At 27.7% G+C, this 26,027-nt stretch overlaps 1 protein-coding gene and 1 long non-coding RNA gene across 4 annotated transcripts; one reads left to right on the forward strand and one right to left on the reverse strand.

The window, feature by feature from the left end:
* Nucleotides 1–312: 312 nt before the first annotated feature.
* LOC114128015 (uncharacterized) lies at nucleotides 313–21,754 on the forward strand. Of its 3 annotated transcripts, none has more exons than XM_050199663.1 (13): nucleotides 313–924; nucleotides 4,897–5,045; nucleotides 5,787–5,843; nucleotides 12,606–12,802; nucleotides 12,864–12,987; nucleotides 14,067–14,317; nucleotides 14,455–14,568; nucleotides 15,131–15,291; nucleotides 17,146–17,351; nucleotides 17,415–17,652; nucleotides 18,708–18,841; nucleotides 19,969–20,227; nucleotides 20,349–21,754. In XM_050199663.1, the coding sequence occupies exons 2-13, from the start codon at nucleotides 4,909–4,911 to the stop codon at nucleotides 20,451–20,453; spliced, it is 1,983 nt and encodes a 660-aa protein (XP_050055620.1). In that variant the 5' UTR covers nucleotides 313–924; nucleotides 4,897–4,908; the 3' UTR covers nucleotides 20,454–21,754. The 3 variants fall into 3 exon arrangements, with proteins under 3 accessions (XP_050055620.1, XP_027848221.2, XP_050055618.1); XM_027992420.2 differs by having other exon boundaries at nucleotides 314–953; XM_050199661.1 differs by lacking the exon at nucleotides 313–924 and adding an exon at nucleotides 4,118–4,335.
* Nucleotides 21,755–22,533: 779 nt separating this feature from the next.
* On the reverse strand, nucleotides 22,534–25,571 carry LOC126549675 (uncharacterized). The gene is made up of 3 exons (XR_007603801.1): nucleotides 25,465–25,571; nucleotides 25,281–25,398; nucleotides 22,534–22,614 (listed from the first exon to the last, which is right to left on the reverse strand). It is a non-coding gene; the product is annotated as an uncharacterized LOC126549675 (long non-coding RNA).
* Nucleotides 25,572–26,027: the final 456 nt, after the last annotated feature.

Consider the following 26,027-nt stretch of genomic DNA (forward strand, 5'->3'; position numbering starts at 1 on the left):
CAATAATAATAAAATTAATGCGGTAAATTATTACGTAATATGCAATTATGTTTATTATACTTAATTCTTATTAGGTCCAACGGCTACAGTAGAACACGGAACTCTGAAAAACAATTAGATATTATTATATTGTTTAATCGCTCACCGCGCACAGACATTGTGGTGGCGTTTAACTGGCGTGGTACACGCTGTAAACGCAGTAAGTACATCATGTGTTCGCGTTATCACTGTTATAGATATATATAAACTTTATATTAAACTGTTCAAGTGTAGTATCAGCCTCGACGCGCTGGGTGGCAGTTCGATCTGTCACCCCTATCGGTGGGCGGCGGCTTTGGGGTCGTTCTATTATCAGCTGCAGCCGCAGCTGAGCTCCGGCTGCGGCATCGGCGGCGGCGTTGTCATTGGACACGGTCGACTGTGGTGAATATTATTATACAGGATAGTGATAAGACGTCGCGCGCACGTCGGCAGTCGGTCCGCGGTTGTCCATCAGTTCGCGTCGCCGTCGTTCCTCGGTCATATACTGTCGTCTTCAAATCGTTTCTCCTAAACGTTATACTATATTTTTGCTCTTTCCGATTTTTTCCCGTTGCCGACATAACGACATCTCGATTTCGTTTCGTAACTTCAATAATAAATATTGTACTCTACTCGCCGGAGAAACGACGGTAATAATAAACAATATTATTATCTTTGCTGGGGACGTGCGTGCGCGCGCCGCCGACCACTCGATCGCGGAGCCCTACGCCGAGGGTGGCGAAGCAGGAAGCACGGACGAGAGAGAAGAGAGCGCGAGCGTTACGACTACAACGTCATCCGCGCTGGGAGCTGCGCTGTAGCCGCGCGCCCCGTGCTGCCGACGACGGCCAAAAAGACGACGCTCGGCGATTGATCGCCACACGTACGCCGCAATAATACCATGTATTGAATTATCAATTACAATAACGCAGGTAGTTGTAGGTGGATTATGATTAAGTATAAGTATAAAAGTAATTTATCACGGTGACGACAAGTTGTCCGCGACATCGTCATCGATGATTATAAAAAATACGGTGGTACTATGGCGCTTGTTTGTATCGGCGTATCGTTTACACAAAACACTGGGAATCGATCGAGTATTATACTGGGATGGGTAGCTGATATTTAATTTTATGGGTTATACATTATCATATGCGTGTTTTTCCGTCGTGATTTTCTTGTATCCAACATAATATTATACCATGTAGAGCTCGCGTGGTGGAAGGGATGACTTTTTTCTATATTGTTTCCCGACGGGTAGTATAGGTGATATAGGTACCTATTATACCACGATAATCGTACGTGGGTAGACGATCGGAATAAAAGTTCAAATATCTACTTGTAAGGTTTCTCTGTTATACCTGACGGCGGCGGCGGCGGTCATGATTCGATTTCCACAGCGTGACGTGCTCGATATACAAGTTGTAGCCATTTTCCTCCCTAAAAAATCCGATTATCTGTTTTCCTCCACTGTTCTTGGTTTATTTTACTAAAAACAAACCCTATTCTGATTTTCGTTCTTTGAGTTAGGTAATATTTTTTTTGTTTACACTATGTGTATTGTGTATCTAGAGAATGGATTAAATAATTTTACTTAATGTATTTATTTATATAATATATTAAACTGTTACACATAACTACTATATACAAACATGAAACTTTAGGTATTTCACAGTTACTATTAGCATGCATTTAGTAGCCCTAGGGGCCATTGAAAGTGGGGGTCCTCTTAAATGCAGAAATTATTAATAAAAAATTATGCTAGAAAAATAACTAGAATCTAATAAAATAAAAATAATAATACTATTTTACTATTTACTAATTTATTTAAAACAATTACAGCAGTGTTGGTATACTTAAAAACTTTTCAAAATTTCTAATATTAAAAAAATATTCTCAGTTTTTTTATGTCATGTTATAAGTATTGTTCCCACAATACACTTGCCTGAATGCGCAACTTGTGATTTACATCACAAATTTTTTTTAAATTTTGGTAATTATCGCACTGAATTACAATCATCCATGCATAATATTATCATAAAGACGCAGTGGCGGATCTACGGGGGGGGGGGGGGGGTATGGAAATTAAATATTATTTTTTAAATTTAGTAGAATAAAGCTCATATACCTATTCATGTTATGAGAAAATCCTAGATCCGCCACTGTAGAAACGTAACCAAAAATTTGCTGAAAAAAATATTACCTTTATTATACACATTTGCAGTTTGTCTACGAAATGTTGGATCACGACTTATTAGAAGTATATTTACTATGGACGTCATCCTCATTCTTGATACTCCGATTATAGATCAGGATAACAACGTGCCTTTTTAGCGTCGACACGATTGAGGACTTTATATATAAGGTTTTCAAGACATAGTCTGATCAGTTGTCGGCCACCACATTATCGTAGTTCGTCCTCGTAGCTCTGCCATCATAAAACTGCATTAGTTTTGTATGGATTGCTATCGTATACAAGGCCGTAACAGAAAAAAAATCGGAGGGGGGTCCAACATTTATTTTTAAATATCTAGATATTGAACACTTGTCATTTTTATCTGTAATTTACGTTAAATATATCTACTTTAAAAATTCGGTAGTTGCGGGAAGAACTCCGGACCCTTGGACCTCCCCAGTTACGGCCTTGATCACATATGATGTCCACAGCCCACAGGAGTACAATATGTGAGTGTAATTTGGCGGGGGGGGGGGGGGGGTGGAGTTTATATATTTTCAAACTTCGAAATGAATGGAACAATTTAAAAGTGTATTACTGTAAAATAATTTGCACGTTTTTATGATTTTAATGAATTACTTATGTTAAAATTTGAAATTTAAACACTTATATAAGAAAAATGTATGTATTTTTAATATTTTTGAATTGCTTTGAGAAAAACCTATGCGACTTTGTAATTTTTATTGAATTTTGAAGTTTTAAAATTTACAAACCAAAATTGGATCTTACATACATCGAAAATTACAAAGTTTTAAATACTAATAAATAACACAGAAAGTTACCAAATATTTTTAAAATTATATTTTTATAAAATGCAAATTTAAAATTTGGTGAACATTACAGCCTGTAAAATTTTTAATTTTGAAAAAGCTTAAATAAAAAATAAATTTTGTCAGAAACCAGTGTGCAAAAAAATTTGAAAACGAATTTTATTGTTTAACTACTTCGTTACTATTTTCTGAATTTATAAAAGATAAATCTATCTATTTATAATTTCTGTTTTTTTTTTCAGTTGTATAAAAGTAAATTATCGCTATTGGTGCGTGGATAATCATTAATTGTTTACTAAAAAACATATTTTGTTTATTATCATTTATAATCGTGCGGATAACATTTATACATTATATATTTTTCTTATATTATATAATATTTTTATCTTTGGTATGTGAGAGTAAGCTTTTTTACACTAGTCGAGGTTTTACTGCTATTGCATTAAATTTGAGGAGAAATTTCTATGTTAGAAAAATCACCACGTGATCTTTTTAGAAAATAAATTACTTATTTGTATAACATATAAAAAAAAGTATTATTCAGAAATATTCTTTATCTGATACTTTTCATTTATCAGTTACTGATCAAAAGTCAGGTGAGGATCTAAGGGGGGAAGGGGTGATAGCTTTCTTGTAGACTCTTGTGAATTCTAGCATGCCAGTTTTCTTGTCAATTTCGTTTCATTAACTTGGTCATCGCCCCTCCCCTCCGCTTCCCATATATATATTGTGGATCCGCACCTGTCAAAAATTGCCTATGTCATACGTGCAATCAAAATTACTATGGTCTATGGTAGAATTTAATTTGCAGAATTCATTAAAAATTGAAGATAAGTCGATGAAACTATATTAACAGTTAACTGTTATATTAATAAATTATTCAAATTTTGTTTTATTATTATTAAATGACGAGTTTTCGCTTATTCATAATTTGAATTTTTTTTTATGAATCCGTTTGTATGATAAAATCATGATAAATAAATATTATACTGTACAAGTAACTAGTGACACATATAAAATTTCATTTTGTTTGTGTTGGGAGTCATGTTAACTTCTCCCCACTGTTAGTCTATGCTATTGCTACCAAATAATTCAAATGTAAATTCATAAATTTTCGATTAGTTAGTTGGTATAGGTGACTAGTATACTTCACTTTTTGTTTTACGACGCGACATTGTATCAAATATTTCTATTTTAATTTCTAAGGCATTAATACAAGTGATAATATAACTATATAAGTATATAACCCACTTACTGTGTATTTAGGGCTCATAAATTATGAGTATTCATAAATATAATATTAAACAGGTAAGCAAATAAGACAAACTTTTATATAGGTAAACGTTGACTAAAAGCCTGGTAGTAATTATATAATCATAAATATATAGGTTTCCTGTCTTACTATTATTTTATTTTTTATTTTTCTTCAGAAATATAATCAATAAAACACATTATCTTAAAAACTATGTGCTAGGTATTTATTTATATTTCATAATACTTTTAGTTTTAGTTTGAAAAATTTCACTGTGTAGTCTTATAACAAATAACTATGTTAAATTAATTTTTTATTTAATTTATTAAATTTGGGTTTTATAATTTAATGTAATTATTTAGTATTTACTAATATATATAATATAATATATTCATTATTCATATTTCATAGATATTAATAAGCAAGGGCGTCTTCAGAAATATTAAGAAGGGGAAAAAGTGAAATAAAAATACCTTGTATAATATAAACTTAATTGGTTGTATAGAATATAAACTAATATGGTCTTTTCAATATTTCTTGTCTTAAATAGAAAATGTTTTTATTTAAATAACTGAAAATAGTCGATTTTATTAGCTTTAAATAATTTTTATTTACAGTTGGTGTTGAAGATGGTTACTGTAAGGGCACCGTCCTTTTTGGTTCGGCGTGTATGTGCCTTCATATTTTTAGGAATCATGGGCTATTCAATTTTTCAAATGACCCGCAGCAATTCATATTACGATATGTCAGATCGAAGCATTATGCGGTACGTAAAACTATTTTTTTCTTAATTCAGATTTCAGATAGATATTTGCATATATGATATATTTAATATAAGAAATATTTAAAACTTTAATTTACCCCCAATTAATATTGTACCTGGGGCTCTTTTTGTATAGCGTGTCGACAATCGATATACGAATATAATTGACCATGTCCCGTTTCCGCTTATCTACATTTAACATTACTGTTTCCGTCATCACCAGTTTCCGCCAATTTTAACAAAGGTTTGTTTCCTATTTCCGTCAAACCTGCTTTGGTAAACTATACTTATATTTCATATTTTTGGAAGACATTTTTTCATGTAATTATATATATTATACATGTGTAATATATTTATACATCTATTTTGAATGTTGTATTTAAAAAAAGGTGACTATTTTTAAGAATTCAGTTTTAAATCATTCGGGCTTAACTTAAAATAATTGTATATGGTGTACATGAAAATTTATCGTATATACGATATAATTGACATCCGTTTGGATGCATATATTTTGTATTGATCACAAAAATGTTTTATTGTATTTCATACTTACAAAAAATAAACATTTTTAAACAAAATCTGTATGTTATACAAAATAGATCTCCATTTACGTAAAAAATCAGTATTAAAATAATATAATGATAATTTACAGTATAATTTATGAAATATAATATTTTCATATATTTGTAATAATTAATCATGACGAGTCATTAATAAACTATGATTTGATTTTTGTATGTTTAGAAAACAAATCGAACTTGATATTATTAAATCATCAAACAATGAAGTTCCTGTTAAAAAGTAACGTATAATTATGTCATATTATTACATTAGATAAATATTAAATAGTATTATTTATTTATGGCTTTGAGCCTAAATTATTTTATTCAGGTTTTGACATTTTAAAATCGATTCAATTCTTTCGTTATTTATATTGATAAAAATAATAATTTATTTCTTATTAGACATAGTAATACATTCAGAATATATATTATATAATTATAAAATGTATTAGAATTTATAACGTAGATATAGCTGTTTTATTTCAATAGAAAATAATTAATAAAAAAAACCCATTGGTAGGTCACTTATATATGTGATCAATTTGAATTGAATTATTATAATATATATCGTTGTATATACGAAAAGTGATTCTGAGTGGAGACGGCCTGTCAGCTTATATCATATCTACCGTATATATTTTATGATATGTTTTTTGATATACCTACCTAGCTAACTATTAAATTCACTTATTTTACTTTTAGTAGGTATTACAATGGTTATTTTAATTTTTTCAAAAATTATCGCATTATTATATTTGTTGTATTCATTTATTATACATAAAAATTCAGACGTGTTTTTTGTCCAACGTACCGATTGATACAATAAAGCGATAACAATTCTGAAACTACATTTTTTGAAACCGCACGAACAATATTTCTGTTTTTGTCAATATTTGAACTTCAAATGCTAATAAAAAAAAATTGTGCTTATGTACTCTTATAATTTTTGAATCACTATAAAATTAATATTTGATGAGTATCGTATTGAATTTTCAAGTATTTTAACTCAACCAAAAACCATGAATATTTCAAATTATGTTGTGGTTAAATTTTATAAAAAATGTTGTATAAGTAGCTAAAAGTTAGGCTTACAATAATTATAAAAGAACTTGAACGTTGGCTAATGAAAGAAATTTTATCCTTAGTTTAAATTTTTACTCGTAAAATAACGATTATTTATAATTTTGTTATAAAAATAAACGTATAAAACAACTAGATAGTGGAGTGCACGATAAAATTGAAGTCAGCGGCCATATGCTAACAGGGCAATGTTTACGAAATTGTATACTATTATGAAAATAAATTCGTTATTTGTATTATTATTATCAATATAGCTATTTTATCTATTGAGTTTATTTGTAAACATTGCCCTGTTGGCATATTATGGCCGCAAGACTTCAACTTTCCTATGGGAATGTAATACGCAGTCCGCTATCTAGTTGTTTTATATGTCTATGGTAATAATTGACTAACGCCAAATCTGGCAACACCGCATGATTAAAGGCAGATAAAACGTTCGCAATACGCAAAAAGGTGTTAATTCATTAACGATGTCGGATGTATTCATAATTACTAAATTACAGATAAATGTAGGGAACAAATTGTATTTTAATTACTTATTTTTAATCTGACGAAAAAAATGTATAAGTAATATTTAGATCGTTATAATTTAAATAACCTCAATTTTTTTACGTATTTTTTCATGTTTGGTATCTATTTTAGTACATTTTAATTTATTTTGAGATGTTCGTAAATTGTTGACGTTAGAAAAAAATATTTACTTTTATTTATATAAATATTATTAACGTACCAATATAATACTGATATTACTTATATGAAAACAAGTTAAATGCAACTATATTATGTTTCTGGATTAATGGAATATGGAAGGGGTAAGGGGACTATCACCTAAGGTAACTTAACTTGTATGCAAGAATTCCTTAACATATAAATTGTTAAAGGTATTCTGGAATTAGTATAAGACAAATTCACTTCAATGATTTATTTTAATATTATTATTTAAGTTATTAATTAAGGAGTTAATTAAATGACATAAGTGTTTGACCTGTGTTTACCTGAACGGAGATGATTTGTCAGCCTAGGATATAATTTCCAGTGGTTGGTGAAAAAGTTTTATGTTTTAATGACCTGAATACACCAACATTTAAGTTCTTTTATAAATTATTGTAAGCTAAACTTATGGAAAATCTTGTATTCAATTTTCAATTTTTAGCTACTTATACAAAAAATTTTATGAAATATTGAACCTACAAAATAAATTGGCAAATATTCATGATTTTGACGAATTTTTGTCAATATTTGAATTTTAAATGCTAGTAAAAAAAATTGTGCCAATTATATTCTTATAATTTTTAAATCACTATAAGACTAAGCTTATGAGGAAATTTGTATTACATTTTCAAGTATTTTGACTCAGCCAAAAATTTTATCGATATTTATTAAAAAAAAAACTAAACAAAAACGAATATTTCAAATGCCTAAAAATAGCATTAAAATAAGCAAAATATTTTAAAAATTAAATCATTCAAGGAAAATGCCAATCTAAATAACTGGAGAAATGTTCAAGTATTTACGACTTAGACTTTTTAATTTTGAATAATAACAAATATTTAAAATTCAAACGCACATAACATTTTTTCTATAATAGTTTTTACTTTTCTCTACAGCTATTTGAAGGAAAACTTATTATTGAATTTTGAACCTTAGATATAAACACAAAAAGTTTTATAATTTTTCAACTACAAAATTACTTGCAAATTTTCGCGATTTTGACATATTTTATAAAAATTTGAACTATAAACGCTTATAAAAAAATGTGGCTAACGATTTTTGATTTTTTTAACTACAATAAGAACAACTCATAAGAAACCTCGTATTAAATTTTCAAATTTTTAAGTAACCCAAAATTTTTTTTTTAAGTACATTTCAAAAAAATTTCTTAGAAAAGTCGAAAATTTAAGTTGTCTATAAATAGCTCAAAAAAGTCAAAATATTTTGAAAATTTAATTGTATAAAGATATACTAATATAAACATTTGGTGAAAGTATTTTAAGTGATTAGTCTTTGAGTCATAACTATATAAAAAAATCGATTTGATCAAAAACTGGGTTTGCGTAAAAATTCGTAATTCGTAGATCCGTCATTTTTTTTCTCAATTTTTTTGAAATCGGTTGGAAAATTTCGTCTTTTGACTTTTATAATGTATCAAGGATATTTACTTTGCCATCGGAGACCATCCTCGAAGTTTGAAATTGAAGCATTATTTCGACTATAGTTATGCTGTATAGTGTACACAGACACAAAAACAAACAAACAAAAAAAACAACACATCATTGTAAAATCAATACATTCATCACTTCGTTCAGAATTTAAAATCATAAGATAAAACAAATGAAATGTTTCTAAAAATGTTTAACATTTATAGCGTATCTGATTGTCATGGTATCAGTATTAGTTATAGGTACGGACTTGAAGTCAAAAGCTTTTCTTATAATCATAATAGAAAAATAATATTTGTACAATAATATGTATCATTTAGTTTCTAAGACGATTGATGTATTTTATTTTTTGCTTTTTTTTTGCCTTTTGTACTTGTAAATGCCTTTTTTGTGTTTAATTTTCAGTTGATTAAATAATTTTATACACAGCTTACGTGTTATCGGTAGTCTGTACAAATCGGTTTTATTCATTGCATTGTTTGCAATATTAATCGTTATCGCTGAATACTCTATCCGTTTATGTCTTATCGAGTATTTGGTATGGCCATAAAAGTACCCGTACTACCTATATACAAATTAAAATATGTTCATAATGCGTAGATTCAAGATTGTTCATCAGTCCGCATTCATCGAATCATTTTTTTTTAATATTAACTATAGTTAGTATATATTTTAATTTTGTAATATATTTTTGAATTGCTTTTTTGCATAAATTAAATACCTTTTTTTACATTTTAAATACTTTCTTTTATTAATTATATCTTCTTCAAATCCGAACCCTATTAATTACTTATGGTTTTTGATAATTTAAAACTTAATAATCTGCAGTAGATATGAGTTTTTCACTATTTCGTCTTATATAGATATTATGTGATAAATAAAATGTTTAACTAGCATGGCATTTGTATTTTTGGTAAAAATTGGGAATTTGATTACAAAAAGGACAACTATATTTTAGGATTATAGATAGGTATTGCAGAACTATTGTATACGATGTTTGAATACAGTAAGTTCTTATATACACACCTCTTGTACTATTATTTTCCAACTCTCCATAGTGAAGTCTTATACAATATTATAAATTTGTATTATATGAATGTAAAGTCTGTTTTATAAGCATTACTTACACCTTTATCTGAACACGGGGCACGTGTCATCATATATCATCATTATATCCAAAGTACTTAACATTCACTATGGTCCGTGTGCCAGTTATAGTATTGCCATAATAAAATAGTGTTAAACGGAAACATAAGTGGCGTGTATAAGGACAATCTAGCCATTCCTAATCATACTTGGGTGCGTAATTTTTCGTTGCAAGTAAAATAACTAAGAAGTATCGTTGTGTCCTAGTTGCGGTCGCAATAATAGTTGGATTTTATTTCGGTTTTAAAAATACTGAAGGCGAAATTACCGGCCTAATCGTGGCCCTTATTTAATAAGGTATCGATCATTCGATAAGCATTTATTTTATCTTAATTATTGTAGTTAGCGTTAGAAAAGTCAGAAATTATATGTTGTTGCTAAAGTATTAATTTCATTTCCAAGCATTTATACTTTTCAGTGTAGACATACCTAACAGTTATGTACGTTTATTCTTTTCTATCATTTATTATCTTTCCATTAATTAAAATAAATATATATAAAAAGGAATTATAGAAGCTTTAAGAAAGAATTTATGAACACTAATTTGATTGTATTCAAATTTCGTATCAGTCAAGTTTGGTGGAGAAAAATTTTAGAATTAGGACGTACTATAGAGTATAAAAATAATAAATAGGAAATTGGAAAATGATTCCATTAAGTTTTTGGATTTACTTTTATTCTTTTAAGTGAAGTGAGAAATACGTTTTTGAATAAATCGCTTATTTGATCAATAACTATATTGACTATGATGCTACTTTTCCAAGTACATTCTGGGGAGTTTTGGAAAATAGTGTTTGGAGAACGAATAATGGAAGTGAAGCTTTCAGTTCTAAATTCAAAACTGAGAATTGCCACATGCTAACATATTTAAATTTTGTAAATGTGTAAAAAACATTATTATTTCAGTAGATTTGGAAACTATTAAAAGCGTTGAGAGCATTAATTAAAAATGTATTAAAAATAGAATTAAACAATGTCTAAAAAAAAAATAGATTCACTGACAGTATTTTTATTCGTTAAGTATAATGTAGTTATCAATATTTAAAACTAGATAATTGTTATCCACGACTGAAACCTGGATTTTGTTTTTTACCTGTTTTGATCCCTTCCGTAACTCGTTATTAACCAGAAGTATAAATATAAGTACATCGTCGGCATTTAAGGAAAACATGTTCGTGCAATCGGACAATTAAAATTAAGATTTAGGATGATAAAATGTATACATTGCAAAGTATACGTTATTTTGATAGTCTATTGTTATTTAATTTTATTTTTGAAATTAAACGGCTTTAACATCGTTTCAGTAACTATAATTGTTTCTGTGCTTGTTGACGACGGCTGTAATGATATATTTAAAAACTTCGTTTACACGTCCAGTTTTTCTTATAGTCATACTAGCGATAGATTTTTTTCAACTACATCAATACATCAATAATTTTAGTACCTATATTTTTTCATTAGGCGTAACAGTTGTATTCAAATGGAATTATTCATCTTTAGCTTATAATTTTTTTTAAAAACTTATTGATTTACTGTAAGTAATTAATCGTGGAAATATAAATAATTTGTTGAGGCAATTGTTTCTCAAGTATAATATTAAAAAACTTACTCTATTAATTTAAATTGGTATGTGAACTTTGGCATGTATTTTAGGAAAAATTATTTATTCGTGTGTGTACAATATTTTAAGCGCCAAATATTTCGTGTATTCTTCAATGTAAATTATTTTAATAAAAATTATAAACATCCATATTATGACGAACATGAAAATGTGTTTGTTCTTATTTTTAGTTCATATTATTATTTATTATAAATTTTGCCTACATTAATATGCAGCGTTTCTTAATTAAGTATGCAAAGTATGTTATACTTTGTTTTGGAATATGTATCGGTTGTATTGTTAAACTATATTATGTTGTTGGCTTAATATGTTATTGCACGCACTATTTTATGTTTACCGAATTTAGTTTCTTGAACATCGTATAAAAAAATATTTACATACACAGTGTTATAAATGTACGCTAATAAAATGTTATATTTATATAAACAAAGCGATCCATTTAATATTCTACTCTTAAGTCAACTTTAGTTACTTAAAATTAGAAAGAAACAGTTTGTCACGCTATATTATATTGTTTTTGATTTAAAGTTTAGATAGGTATAGTGTAGGTCATACCTACGAATTCGTGATGCATTGTTTAGTCTATCTAAATATAAAATTGTTGAATATTAAATAATAAGCTAACCTAAATATCTAAATATAAAATAACTAATAATTTGGATTTTGGATTAGTTTTCCGCTATACTTTATCATAAAAAATTCTGTTTAAAAAAATAATTATAATAACAAATATAAAAAATAGTTTTTTCTACCATAAGTTTTTTTGAGGTACTTATTATACCTCTATATATATATATACGTATATATTATCATTGATTAATCAATGATATTATACGTATAATATAATTTGTAGTGGGTGTTCAGTGCGTATTGTTCTGTATCTATATTAAAAATAATTTACAATATAATATTAATATTATAATCATAAATATGATGTATGATATGAAAATATAATAACGTTATGAACATTTGTTTGTTCTTTTGTCTACTCAAGTTCAAAAACCGAAAACTATACAGCATGCCCGCTTCCTAATTTGGATCCATTCAACCCAGTTATGATGAAATTTTTCAAAAAAGAGGCGCCTTTGGTTTGCGACGAAGAAGAGGATTGGGTTACAGTCAAAGGGAACATCGCGCGTATCACCGATAAAGCGCTCAAGAAATACGGCGATATACAGTGCAAATTTATGGGTAATAAGATAACTTTGCACTAGATTTTTTTGTTTTATTTTTAAAATTGTACGGTTTTTAGACGTTTTGAGAGCCAACGACTTCTCTTCATCACTGGGTGTCGTGACCACTACTCATACAGAGTACAATTTGGAGACATCGGATTTTTTCAGAGTTTACTGTGAATCGGAAAATGGCAAATTTAGGTGAAATACATTTAATTTTTAAATACCTAACGTATATAAATTTAATATCAAATACTATATGTTCCAAGAATCGTGCATCTACTAATGAGGGGTAAAATATACAACCTTAATATTTATTATGACTAGATTTTTGTAATCCTCTGGTTTGAAGTTGGTCTTTGTCCAAGTATTAAAAATACAATGTCAAAAGTATATCTCTTGAATTTGAACGTGAATCAAGATTGACGTGATAATGTATTTTTTGTTCACGTGTATTTTAATTAAAAAATCCTTGAATTGAATTCGCGTACAATTAATTAGTGAATCATGGATACATATTTCACGTGTATATTTAAAACATAATATTTAATAAACGTCATATTAAATTATAATAATATATTATATTAAATTAAAATAAATATAAATATAAAATATATAAATATGTGTGCTATCTAATAATTGGTAATTGCTATAAAAAAACTAAAAACTAAAGTATCTTACTATACTGTGCCTACCTATTATACTAAAAAAAATATTTCATGAGTAGTATTGTCTTAAAAAAGGCAGGATGGGTGAAGCAAATACTTCGGATTTACAAAAAATAACTGATTACCGATCACTGTTGTGTAAAAACACTAGAAACTAAAAACCATTGGAATATACTAAACGCACTTAAAATATAATGTCACGTGTATTCATAAAAAAAATGTATGTGAAATAAATTCATAGATTTGCGTGAAATTAATTCATAGACTATCTCGAATTTAACTAAACGTGGAATAGAGACCTCTAGTAAAAATTTATCGAAGTAAAACTTCTATGTAGATTAGTAAATACGTAATTATTATTTAGCATTTAATGATCTTACAATGGGGCATTGTAAAGTATTAACAGAAGTTCATTATAATATGTAATATTACAACGGTTGATGTTTATTTAAGATTGTCAAACGGTCACTAATAATAATTTAGTTATATTAAAATCGTAGTTTTGGTTTATTTATATTTATCCACAACCCTTTAATTTTTCATATTATTTTAGATCACACGATCATCAGTTCGTATAATATATTAAATGGCTTATTTTTTTTTTTAATTCAGTTGGGAAAGTCGTATGGCTGGTATACGATTTGACGAAGATGTGATAAATAGAGCTGGATGGGATCAAGTGCCTAAAGACGGGTTAGGTCTTAACGTTTTAATGTTTGGAATGGACTCTTTGTCACACATGATGGTACAGAGAGGACTGCCCAAGGTGTATGCTAAACTCAAGTCTATGAACGCACGTGTGTTAAAAGGCTATAACATTGTCGGTGACGGGACTCCGCAAGCGTTGATACCGATTTTGACAGGTAATGATTTTTATTATGGTGATTATAATTATATATTTATGGCCTAATTAATGTCTAATTAAAATAATATTTTCTATTAGGCCTATAATCATATTATGTGCTTACAATTTACCATTGCAATATTCTTTTCGTCACAGGACGCACTGAACTGGAACTTCCGGACACTAGGAAACGAATGGGGAACAAAGCAACATACGTAAACGTCTATCCGTTCATATGGAATGAGTTTAAAAAACACGGTTATGTCACTGGTAAGTCAATTTGAATGACGTTTTCGATTTTATATTTTGCTGAGAAGGTGTGTCGTGTTAAACTGAACCTCTGGGCACCGGCTGCTGTTGTCGTTTTGGACGCCGTTTGAATTCCGACACGTCATCTCGGTGCCGGTGCCGTGAAGTTGATGAATGCATGACAAATGGAAACTAGTATAAACTATAATATTTTTGTTTCCAATCGCAAACCAATTTTTCTTTAAAGATTTATTAACTGAGCCATTTCTTATGTTTTTGCTATCGTATACATTATATCGTATACAAAGTCTCAATATCGAACATAAATATAAATTTGAATATCGTGGAATGTATTAATGTATCCAATGATCTAATGTTATGCCTGAAACGTTTCGAAAATATTTATTTGTACTTAACGGTTATTTGAACCGTAGAAGTATTTATTATTATTCACTTTTAGCGGTGACTACTGTGCTATTATATAAATATTGTGAAAAAATCCAAATGATCTCTCCGGAGAATTAAAATCAGAAAAAAATGTATTTTCTTTTAGCTAATTGATTATTTATTCGGGGTTTTCTAGGTTATGCTGAAGACGTTCCAGATGTTGGCATTTTTACGTATAGACTAAAAGGATTCGACCAACAGCCGACCGATCATTATATGCGATCATATTACGTAGACGCCGCTCCAATGTTCCAACATCAAAAACCTTTTTGTTATGGTTCTCTACCCAGGCACAAGGTAATTTCTAAACGGCTTAAATATTTTATTTTATTATCTTATGCATTTTATTTAACATACTTAGTGGACAAAGCAAAATTGTAAGATAATTATGTATAATTACGATGCATACTATGTGACTGTGTGATATATTTAGAATGGTTATGAACTTATGAATAAATAGTTAGTATTGCGTTTATAAATAGTCCAATTAAAGGAATATAGTATTAAAAAAGGGCTACATTTGAATTGTGTCTCGAAATAAAAATTTGATAAGTGGGTACACGAATTGCGTCAGTCTTTATCTAAACGTAAAACGACTATATAAATTGCGTCCGGTTTTATTTGATTTTTTAAAATTTAAGTCCGATATTGAAAGAGCAATCCACAAATCATTATTAATAGTGTAGAACTGTAGACATCATGTCAAATGAAAGGGTACCTTCAGGTTTTTCAAATTGATGGAAGAAAATTCGGGACGCAATTCTTGTGCAACGTAAAAAAGGTAGTTTGGTGGGTACCGTTTCGTTGTTATTAGACGTCAATCTTTGTTTACGAAAAACAATTCTGAGCTGAGATGGTCTGTAAATCTATATTACTAAAAGCATAATTCATGATATTATGTTTTTTGATTTAGATATTTAAGTAATTTATTTTAGTTTTAGTACTATGACACTATGTTAGGTTAATTAAATTTTTTCTAAATACTTTAAATTTATTATTTAATTAATATTTAACTATTATAATAATATATATGTATATATATACACACAATCCATTATGTTATTGTTATAAACTTTTGAGTTAATAATACAACATTACATTAAAGATACCGTAAAACAGTGTGAATAGGATCATAGTATAATATTATTCTTATATAAAAAACTTTCATGACTTTGAAGAACTTTGTAAGAATTTGAATATATTAATTTCAATACATATAAAAAAAATAGTTTCTATGTATTTTAATGATTTTTTTATACAAACAGGAGAAAAAACTTATGTAGTATCTTGTATTGAATTTTAAAGAATTTTAACCCTGTAAGTAATTTCCAATCAACATTTATAGAAAACAATTAAAATAAAAAAAATCGGAAATTTCTCGCACCTATAAATAGATAAAAATAGTTAATAATTAATATATATTGAAAATTATATGATGAGCAAATAACATATAAACATAAAAGTTTCAAATAGTATTTTATCGGTTACTTTATCGTGTACTTATTATTATTATGACTAAAGTGTATATATAAACATTGTTTATAAAACACATTAATCAAATATATATTATTATACCTTGAAATTTACGATAAATGATTTCACAAAATACAAAATTAAACATGGATAAATGGCTTTAAAAATTAGAATTTTTCGTTAATTTGTAATAGGTCAACATTTTAATAATAATGTAATGTAAGATAAATTATACATAATTATTTATTTCACAATTTAATGAGCTGTAATACTTTGAATTGCATAAAACATTATTTTTTTTACAAGCACATCTATAATTTGTGCACCCTGTTTTACAAATACATCTAGTACATCCTTGTGTTCCCGTGATCTCATAGCTAGCAGCCTAACCTAACCTAACCCTAAATGATTAGAACTAGAAAAAGTGTTATTGTTAGTACTAATAATGGATAAATTGATAATAAAAATTGATTTTATAATTTATTGTAAGGCCGTTTCTATAATATAATAAACGAATAATTGATTATTTTTGTGCAAAAAATGAACTTACATTTATTTTATTAAAAGAAATATTTTGATATATTTTTTTTAAATTTGGGGATTACCTATATTCTAAGTTAAAGTGGACTTGATAAATTCAATTTAGTATTTAATAATTTGGTATCCGTTGATTTACAGATAATGCTCAACTATATCAAAGACATGTTTCGGGTTTACGAAGACAAACCAAAATTCATGTTTGCATTTCACGGTGAATTGTCTCATGATTATACTAGCAAAGTATCAGTCGCGGAAAATGATCTGGTCGAGTGGTTGGAATGGTTTGAGAAGTCTGGTTATTTGAACAATACTATGCTGGTGTTTATGAGTGATCACGGTCAAAGGTATAATAAGAAGATTTATCCGATTTAATGGATATCTATACATTATTTGTCGTCAACCTTTAGGTTTACGGCCATAAGGGACACGCAACAGGGAAAACTCGAAGAACGGATGCCATTTTTCTCGTTCATACTACCGAAGTGGTTTGACCGAAAGTATCCAAAAATGGCGTCAAATTTTAACGACAACACTAACCGTCTAACGACTCCATTTGATATATACTCAACACTAATGAGTGTCCTGCATCGGGATGGGCTTAAAACTGACGATGTAAACAAGCGTTCTATATCGCTGTTCAACGAGGTATTAAAGACATAATTTAATCAAGTATTTTTTAAGGCCATATATAGTGATGGTATATTGGTATAGGCTAAAGTAGCATATTTGAAGTTTGATCAAGATGTGACGGAGAGTCATTCAATTTAAATACAACTTTCAATAGATACCCATTAATAACTTTGTTTCACTAACTATATTATTAATTTTTGATTCTGTTTAACGCTGAATTGATGATTCTATTAATATTAAAAAAATCCAAATAGATTAAAAATAACACGGTTCTTCTACTGAAGGACACTTTGCTCTTCTCAAATATTCTATTTGTTGAGTATCACCTTTAAATTTGATACTCGTCTACGTGATCCATTCATAAATGACAATCACCGCAATAAGTAGGTATTACAGAATCTGTTTTGAAAAATTTCTTAATAATCATCAGGTGCGGATCTAGAGTATTAATGAGGGGGGTTTTTTGTATTATGAATATCATGCAGTTATATATAAATATATTATAAGATGATTGTTGAACTACGTAGTTCGTCACATATTTATTTAAATTGGGAAATAATATTTCAACAAAAAAACACTTTATGTAAGTTATTAAATTTAAAATATTATAAATAACTAAAAATATTAAAAAAAAAGTAAATATTTGTATAACCATACAGATCATAAATTCTTAGGTGAAATCTAATTTTTTTTGGTTTTTAAAAACCTGTCAAGAATTTAATTGTTACTATAATATTTATTACAATGTATGGTCGTATATAGGTGCGGGTGAATAGTATACAAGACCAATGCGCGCGACGTCACGTCGTTAGTCACCACGTTTAGAAATTACCTATAAATAAAACGATTCGTAAAACATCGTAGTATTGTCCATGTCGTATAATATTGGTAAAATAATATTATATAAGTATAGGTACCTATCAAAACAACAGTAAACATTCAATTATATACATTTATTATCGTGTGAAGTAAATGTAATGATCATGACATATAATTACATTTTTTTGTAAATTTGGGAAGGAGCATTGCGCCTGATAATCACATAAATTCAATATTCCATGTTTTTTTAGATACCGTTGGATAGAACGTGCAGAGACGCTTATATTGAACCTCACTGGTGTGCTTGTCTAAAATGGCAGCCAATAAGCGTGGATGCTCCGTTGGCCGTTGATGCAGTCGCAAACTTTGTACAGTTTCTTAACAGGTGAGGAAAAGCGCACAGCCTGCAGGCTGCAGCTAAATATATTATATATGTATATATGTATAAAACGATCGATGTCTCACACGTTAATACGTCATCTATTTTGCTACCAGTCTAGTACCAGGCCATGGTTTATGGAATGTAGTCCCGGAAAAAAACTTATTTGAGTCCCTTTTTTCCAGTGTAAATGTTTACTAAATATTAAGTTAAATTTAGCGTAGTCACAAATAACTCTTATAAATACATTATTCATATTCACATATGCGTAAAATGTGTGTATAATGCCGCAATCGTAAATAACATATTGTAAGTAGCTGTTTTATATTCGACAAACAAATTCTATGAAATGTAATTAAATTAAGTATAAAATTGTGTCAGTTATCAAAGTATGCCACAATACTGAACAAATTAAATTAATTAATAGAAAGCTAAAAATACCTAAGCACGAAATAGCCAAACGGCAAAAACGCACTTTACTTTGAAACATTTAATGATGATTGTAAATCAAATCGACATTCGAGATTTTTTGTATGATTTTGTTTCGATAACTATTTTTATCTGATGACTATCTACAGTAAAAAAAGTATATCTATATAATATTACTTAAGGTTGTTTTAGAAGTAGTTTTAAGCACAAAATATTTGCAGTTGTAAATTTGAAATCAAATATTACAATTAGTATTTTACAAACTTACATATTTCTATTCTAATCAAATTTTCTCAAAAACAAAATATAACACTACGCAGCTTTAAAAAATGAAATAAAATTAAAAAAAAAAAATGAAAGAATAACCCATACGCATCTAACAAGGGTCTTTAAAAAATATCTAAAGTTTAGGGCATAGATCTGTACTAAATATGGATTAACTTGCCTACTATATACGAAATTAATTATTTAGGAATATTATGTTTATTTAGGGCAATTAAATTAATTTATTTCAGTACAATCATAATGCAAACGTATGCTGTCATCTGGTGGACAATTTTTTTGTTGAGCTAATTTTCTTTATAATATCAAACCGGCTCTATTCGACAAAAAAAAATGTATTTTTTGTAGATCTAGTTGTCCCGATCCCATTATATGTACTTTGTGCATCGTATTATTTTATACTCAGATGTCTCATCACGCAGGTTAAACGCTAAGTACACTGACCTTTGTGCGCCGATAGAGATCGATCGGATCGAATGGGCTAACAAGATGGCGCCCAACGAAGGGCTATTGAAATTCCACCATGCCGCTGATCCCGATGGGTTTGTGCCCGACATGTCGGGTAAGACGAAAATCACTGATATCTATCTGCAAATCAAAGTGATCACGCGACAACCTGCCAAGGCTGTGTTCGAATTTTCGTGTCAGTATAACAACAATACCAAGCGGTATACGATTAACGTGAGTTTTGCCCCAATTTATGTCCACATTCGTCTGATTTGAATTAAGTAGATGACGATAGAATAATTATATAATATGATATTTCTTAGACTATATCTGTGGTTTTTTTTTAACGTTACAGGAAAAAGCCATCAGCAGAATTAATGAGTACGGAAACCAAAGTTGGTGTGTCGCGAAAACTCAACCACAACTCAATAAGTACTGTTATTGCAAAAAACAAAATTGATAAAGTCTTGAGATCTGCATAGAAATGTGATTTGGATACCAATATTTTCAAAGTCAACTGTTCAAATTCAGCTTTATGTCATTCGGAATTATTGTTGATTTTTCGAATTTGATTACGTTCATTGTCATACAAATCTCAACCAATATTTTGTATTACCTACCTTTAACTATACCTATATTATTAGTTTAATGACGACGACTTACTTTTAACGTGTACTTTAAGTCGTCTATTTAAGTTTTTTAAAAGCCATAATAATTTTTAAAATTTATCTAAGAATTATTATATGAGTATAATTCCATAGTATTATTTAAAATCAGTATTTTTTAGTTTTGAATATAAGTTCGTAATTCAATTTTTAAAGGCGATTCATTCACTAATAAATATTTTAAGGTAAATGAAATTCTGGCGTCGCTGATTCAATGATATAATTGGAAATATTATGTATTCTCACTACATCCATAATACTGAATCGAAAATAAGAACTAATAAGAGAAAAAACGATATGACGATATACTTATAGGATAATTTATGTCCAAATCTGATCGAAAAGTAATCTTTTTAACGCAAAGCTTCAAATTTACAAAAATTTAATAATTAATAACATAATATTTCCTTTTATTCAAAATCATTTTACTTTATTATCCAAAAACCGTAATTTAATACAATATTAATCATTTTAGTATAAATCATTTCCTTATACGGGTAAATTTCCTTCTCTAGTAAAATTTTTTCTTTAACCTAGCATTCGGGCTATACATTTTAACGAGTTCTTGTTTATTAATTTTATGTTATCGCCAGAATTTATTTATACAAAAAGACTGTCACCCCAAAGGGGTCGCTGAATTGATATCGCCGTTAGACTTGATTACAATATTTGTTTTATTTTAATGTGACAAAATTCTATATTGTTACCCTAAGGCCTAAATATTGCTAAGTGAATTTACTTTGTCTAGTCAGATTAATTTATCGAGTTTTAAGCTACGTATAGACTTATATTTTTCTGGTCAATTTTAAGACGATTTATTTTAAATATGTAACATTCGCTATTTAAAAATTATGTTTTATACTTAAAAATGTTAACTTATAAATTATAATATTCATAAATTGTATTTTTGATTTTAAATTATCTATATGACGTATAATATAATTTAATGTGAAAACTATGTTTTCTAAATGATTGTTATAAATTGTGATGTTTTAGTGAATATTTAGTGTTCATGACCCATCTACAAATGCTTTGTTATTTTGAAATTGTTAGTATTTGTAATATATTTTTTTTTTACGGAGTTCAACATTTGAAATACATGTGTTGTTTAATATAGTATTTATTTGTAATTATTCAGTATATTATTTGTGTATTTTGTTTCATTGCTATAAGGCATAAGTAATGTTGGATTAAACGAAGTTAGTAAATTTAAATTTTAACGAAATACATAGGGTAGGCCACTACACATACATCTATGTATGTATAATTGACTATACAAAGTTGAGTGTTCCTAATGATCCTAATTCTTTGTACATTACATTTTATCAATATATTATTTTAAAAATATTAATAATGTTGAGTTTTCTTAAATTCGAAATCATCGAGAAGTACGATTATAGGTAATGATTTGAAATTTTTAATCTCATAAATAAAACTACATTTGGAAATTCTGATATCCAGTTGTTTAATCAAAAACTGAAATTATTTTCAATATTTTATTGCTTATTTTTATTATTTTTATCTTGTATTCAATCTAACTATAAGAAATATACTATGATAGTTATAATTTAAGCAATGCAATTAATTTTCTACGGATTTCCTATAGTTTAAACATTGTAGTACAGTCGTTCTCGGTTGAAAAAAGATTAAATAAATAATTTCATTCGAGTTTCTTTTACATTGTTAATTTTAATAATTTGTAGAAGGTAACTAAATTAAATGCTGGTTTGAGAATACGCCATCATATTATTATTTCATGCATATTTTTATAACATAATAACATCATATCTCCATCGTATTCGTATAATTGGAGAATACTTGAGGCGATCTCAATGTATGGATTCAGTACTTATATAATGCGTCTGTGTAGTACATGTTTTGTTGTATCACGTTTTGAAACAATCTTTTTTAAAGACCATCGAAAATGTTTGTAGTGTTATGTCATCGGTTCGTTACCTATGACAGATTGACAACAAACGGGATATAAATATGCAATACAATAAACCTATTAGGTGAGTTAGGGGGTACATAATAATGTAAGACCAAAAAACCGATAGATTTCACTTAATTGTGTTCAACCGATCGCATTGACATAATGATATAAAAATATGTTTTACACAATATAATACAACTTAGGCGTTTGTAATTGGGAAAATAATACATTAAAAAGTCGTATATTCTACACGAATTTTTGAAGTATGTATTATATTCTGTCTAATATATGATTTATGTGGGTAGGAAGGCTCTAATGTTCTTTCGAATGACATTAATATAGGTAGTGTGGATTGTATATAATTTATACCTACTGCAATTTAGTTGGTTTAAAATTGAATATTATAATATGATATGTGTATATACAATTATTTTGTAAAATGTTTTATTATTATATTTACAAATTATTGAGCATCAAATTTCATATAAATATTAAAATCTAATAACGCTAATTTTATTGTTTTAGTCAAGTACTCCATACCTATGTCGTAAATAAATAATAATACAATCGATGTTAGTGGTAAAGATATTTATAATAATAATATTTAACGTAAAATGTATTAATAGTGAAAACATATAAATTTGTGAAAAGTTAACATGCAGAAACATGTGAATGAATTCGTTTAAGATTATTATGAGTATGACGTGTATACATGACTGTATACTATAGTAGTATGGTGTACACTATGTGATACTTAACCAAGAGTGATAATATGAACATTATATACAACTTTAAAATTTATGACTTGAGTAAAACTTGTCAAGAATTTAAACAAGTAATAATGTGAACTTTGTCAATTAATACCGTAAAACGTAATTATAGTCAAAATACCAGTAACGTATTTAGCGGTGAGTAGGGAGGCTTGGGCCCCGCGCAATAAATTTTGGAGAGAATTTTGACATTATATTGTTGGTTTTTGGCTGATACAAAAAAAAAAAAAATAATAATAATAAAGGTAATAATGGGTAGATGTTTTTCGGGGTGGATTTTTTTCTTACTTGGTGCGTAAAATATTTTAATACGTCTCTACTAAATGCTTAGTATCTTGTCAGGCTTTCATAAAATTGTATTGATTATTATACATTTTCAATTAAATAATAATCCACAATAATATTACAGTAAATTTATCATTATTTTCAACATCATTAAAATATATTTATAAATCTACCTGTATTAACTATAAAAAGTAACGACCTGTATGCATACCTATTATATATCATTTTAATAATATGATAGTTATTATACACCGATGCTTCACGTGTAGTTTTATATATTATATTATATACTCTTAATTATAATATTATTAAGTTCGCAATCGCAATCGACTGTTCCAATAGATTCTACGGGTTTTCTAATTAGATAAAAAAAAAATATTGGCAAATAGTATATTATTTTTCAATAACTATAACCTTTATAGAACTATTCAATGATACTAGCTAATACATTTCACAATGATTGTCTTAAAAAATATTTTCAGTTTTAGTATATTTTTAAATTTTTATTAGTTAATAGAAATATAGAAAAAAAATTAATAATTTTTTACACACTACCTATATATTTTGTTTCATGGATTTTTTAATTTTATGTAGATCGTTTGATGTTTATTTTTAAGTACTAGATTCTGCATGGGACTACGAATTTATATTGTTTTTAATACAATTATTTATACTTGTATGCACTTAAAATACAATTGTGAAAATAAAAAAAATTGTAAATTTTGTCGAGAAAGAAGTTGAGAATAACTTATCTTTAGGCTTGAAAGTTTAATAGCAAAATTATATTATATAGTTAGTATTATTGTATTAAAAATGTTAAAAATTGGTTTTCTTAATTTTGTTTTATTGGTTCTATAATCGTCAAGAATGAACATTTTAGTTTTATTTGTTATTTAAGTATACAAATTTAATTTATTTATTATAGTCGGATAAAAAGGAATAACGCTATGCATTTTAATATCTTATTATTCTTTTGTTTTATTAATTATTACAATAGAATATTCGTTCCTTACGCTATCTATATCTAAGGGTGATCTAAAGGTTATAATACGTATGCTGTTAAATGCGATAAACGAAAAAATAGTATTAAATTATGACGTGATTAGTAACTAAGTAATTATTAGTAGCTTAAAACTATTAACCATAGTGGTGTGATAAGATAATTTTGGGAGAATATTTTAATATTTTAATTTTATCTTAGGTGGCGTGGAAATTGTAGTCCTATGTTGAAACGATATTGTGTATTGAACTTGTTAAATTGTGAGGGAAATTGAAGAAACCTGAAATCACATTTTGAATGTGATCTCAAATATTGAGGTATTTGTGTATGTTTAAGTTTCTTACAAACATGACGTAGTTTTTGTGATTATCCGTAGGTTTATTTTGAAATATTTGCTCTTTGCAGTTGATTACATCAGTTTGTGCACATTTTCCTCGAACAGTATGAACAAACATGATCAGTGAATGCAATACTTGCAAATAACTTATTTCTGAAGAGAGTATAAGTAGAAATTTTCATTAACCTGATAATATAATCGTGTACCTACTATACACAACGGTGGTATTCTATTTACGTTTTTTTATTATTGTCATTGTATAAGACGTATGTTAATATACTAATATACATGTATCACCAATGATCCTTTGGCAAGGAGTGTTCACTGTTCAGCCTCGTTTATTTCTGTACATTAATAAGTTACTTGCGTTTAGAAGTCCGTGACTTTTGTGGCCATAGGTTACCATTATTTGAACCTATATCACAGCAGGTATATGATATAAAAACATGTATTTGAATATATAATTTATTTATCAATATACTTATTAATGCTGTGCGATCAGTAAAACTTAACTGGAATAATCACGTTGGAGATAAAACTGCTGTCCTATTTATAAATAATATTAATTGGATTTTCGTATAATGATAGTAAAATACATAACAACAATATTATAATAAATAATGTATAAAAGTTTTAATATTTTGTGAACATATGAACCTACTATATTTTAGACAGTTGTTGATGGGCGCTGTAAATAGATTTAAAAGTTACAAAGGTTATATTTTCCATAACTTTCAAATTTTAGGTGATAATGTACTGTGTTCTACTAATTATAGTTAATTTTTATTATAATTACATTAAATCATACTAAACTATTTTCCTACGTGAAAGACTCCTACGACACACTTATACTCGTGATATTAAAACATAATATTTTTTAGAATTTCAAAATGATTATATATTAATAATAATAGTAACAAAAATTATTAACATAGTATAACGTACCTACCTATAAGTTATATACTTAAACTGATAAATCAATATTCAATTGATGTTTTCATCAAACTTGCAATTTTTAACCGATATCTAATTTTAAAACGTACA

This window comes from Aphis gossypii, chromosome 2 (genome assembly GCF_020184175.1).
Source record: "Aphis gossypii isolate Hap1 chromosome 2, ASM2018417v2, whole genome shotgun sequence".
Classification (NCBI taxonomy): domain Eukaryota; kingdom Metazoa; phylum Arthropoda; class Insecta; order Hemiptera; family Aphididae; genus Aphis; species Aphis gossypii.

Coding starts and splice junctions, on each gene's coding strand:
- LOC114128015 (XM_050199661.1), top strand. CDS start 4,306: ATGAGTATTCATAAATATAATATTAAACAG. Junction 5,046..5,786: donor TCAGATCGAAGCATTATGCG/GTACGTAAAACT, acceptor TTGTATGTTTAG/AAAACAAATCGAACTTGATA. Junction 17,653..18,707: donor CTATATCGCTGTTCAACGAG/GTATTAAAGACA, acceptor ATGTTTTTTTAG/ATACCGTTGGATAGAACGTG.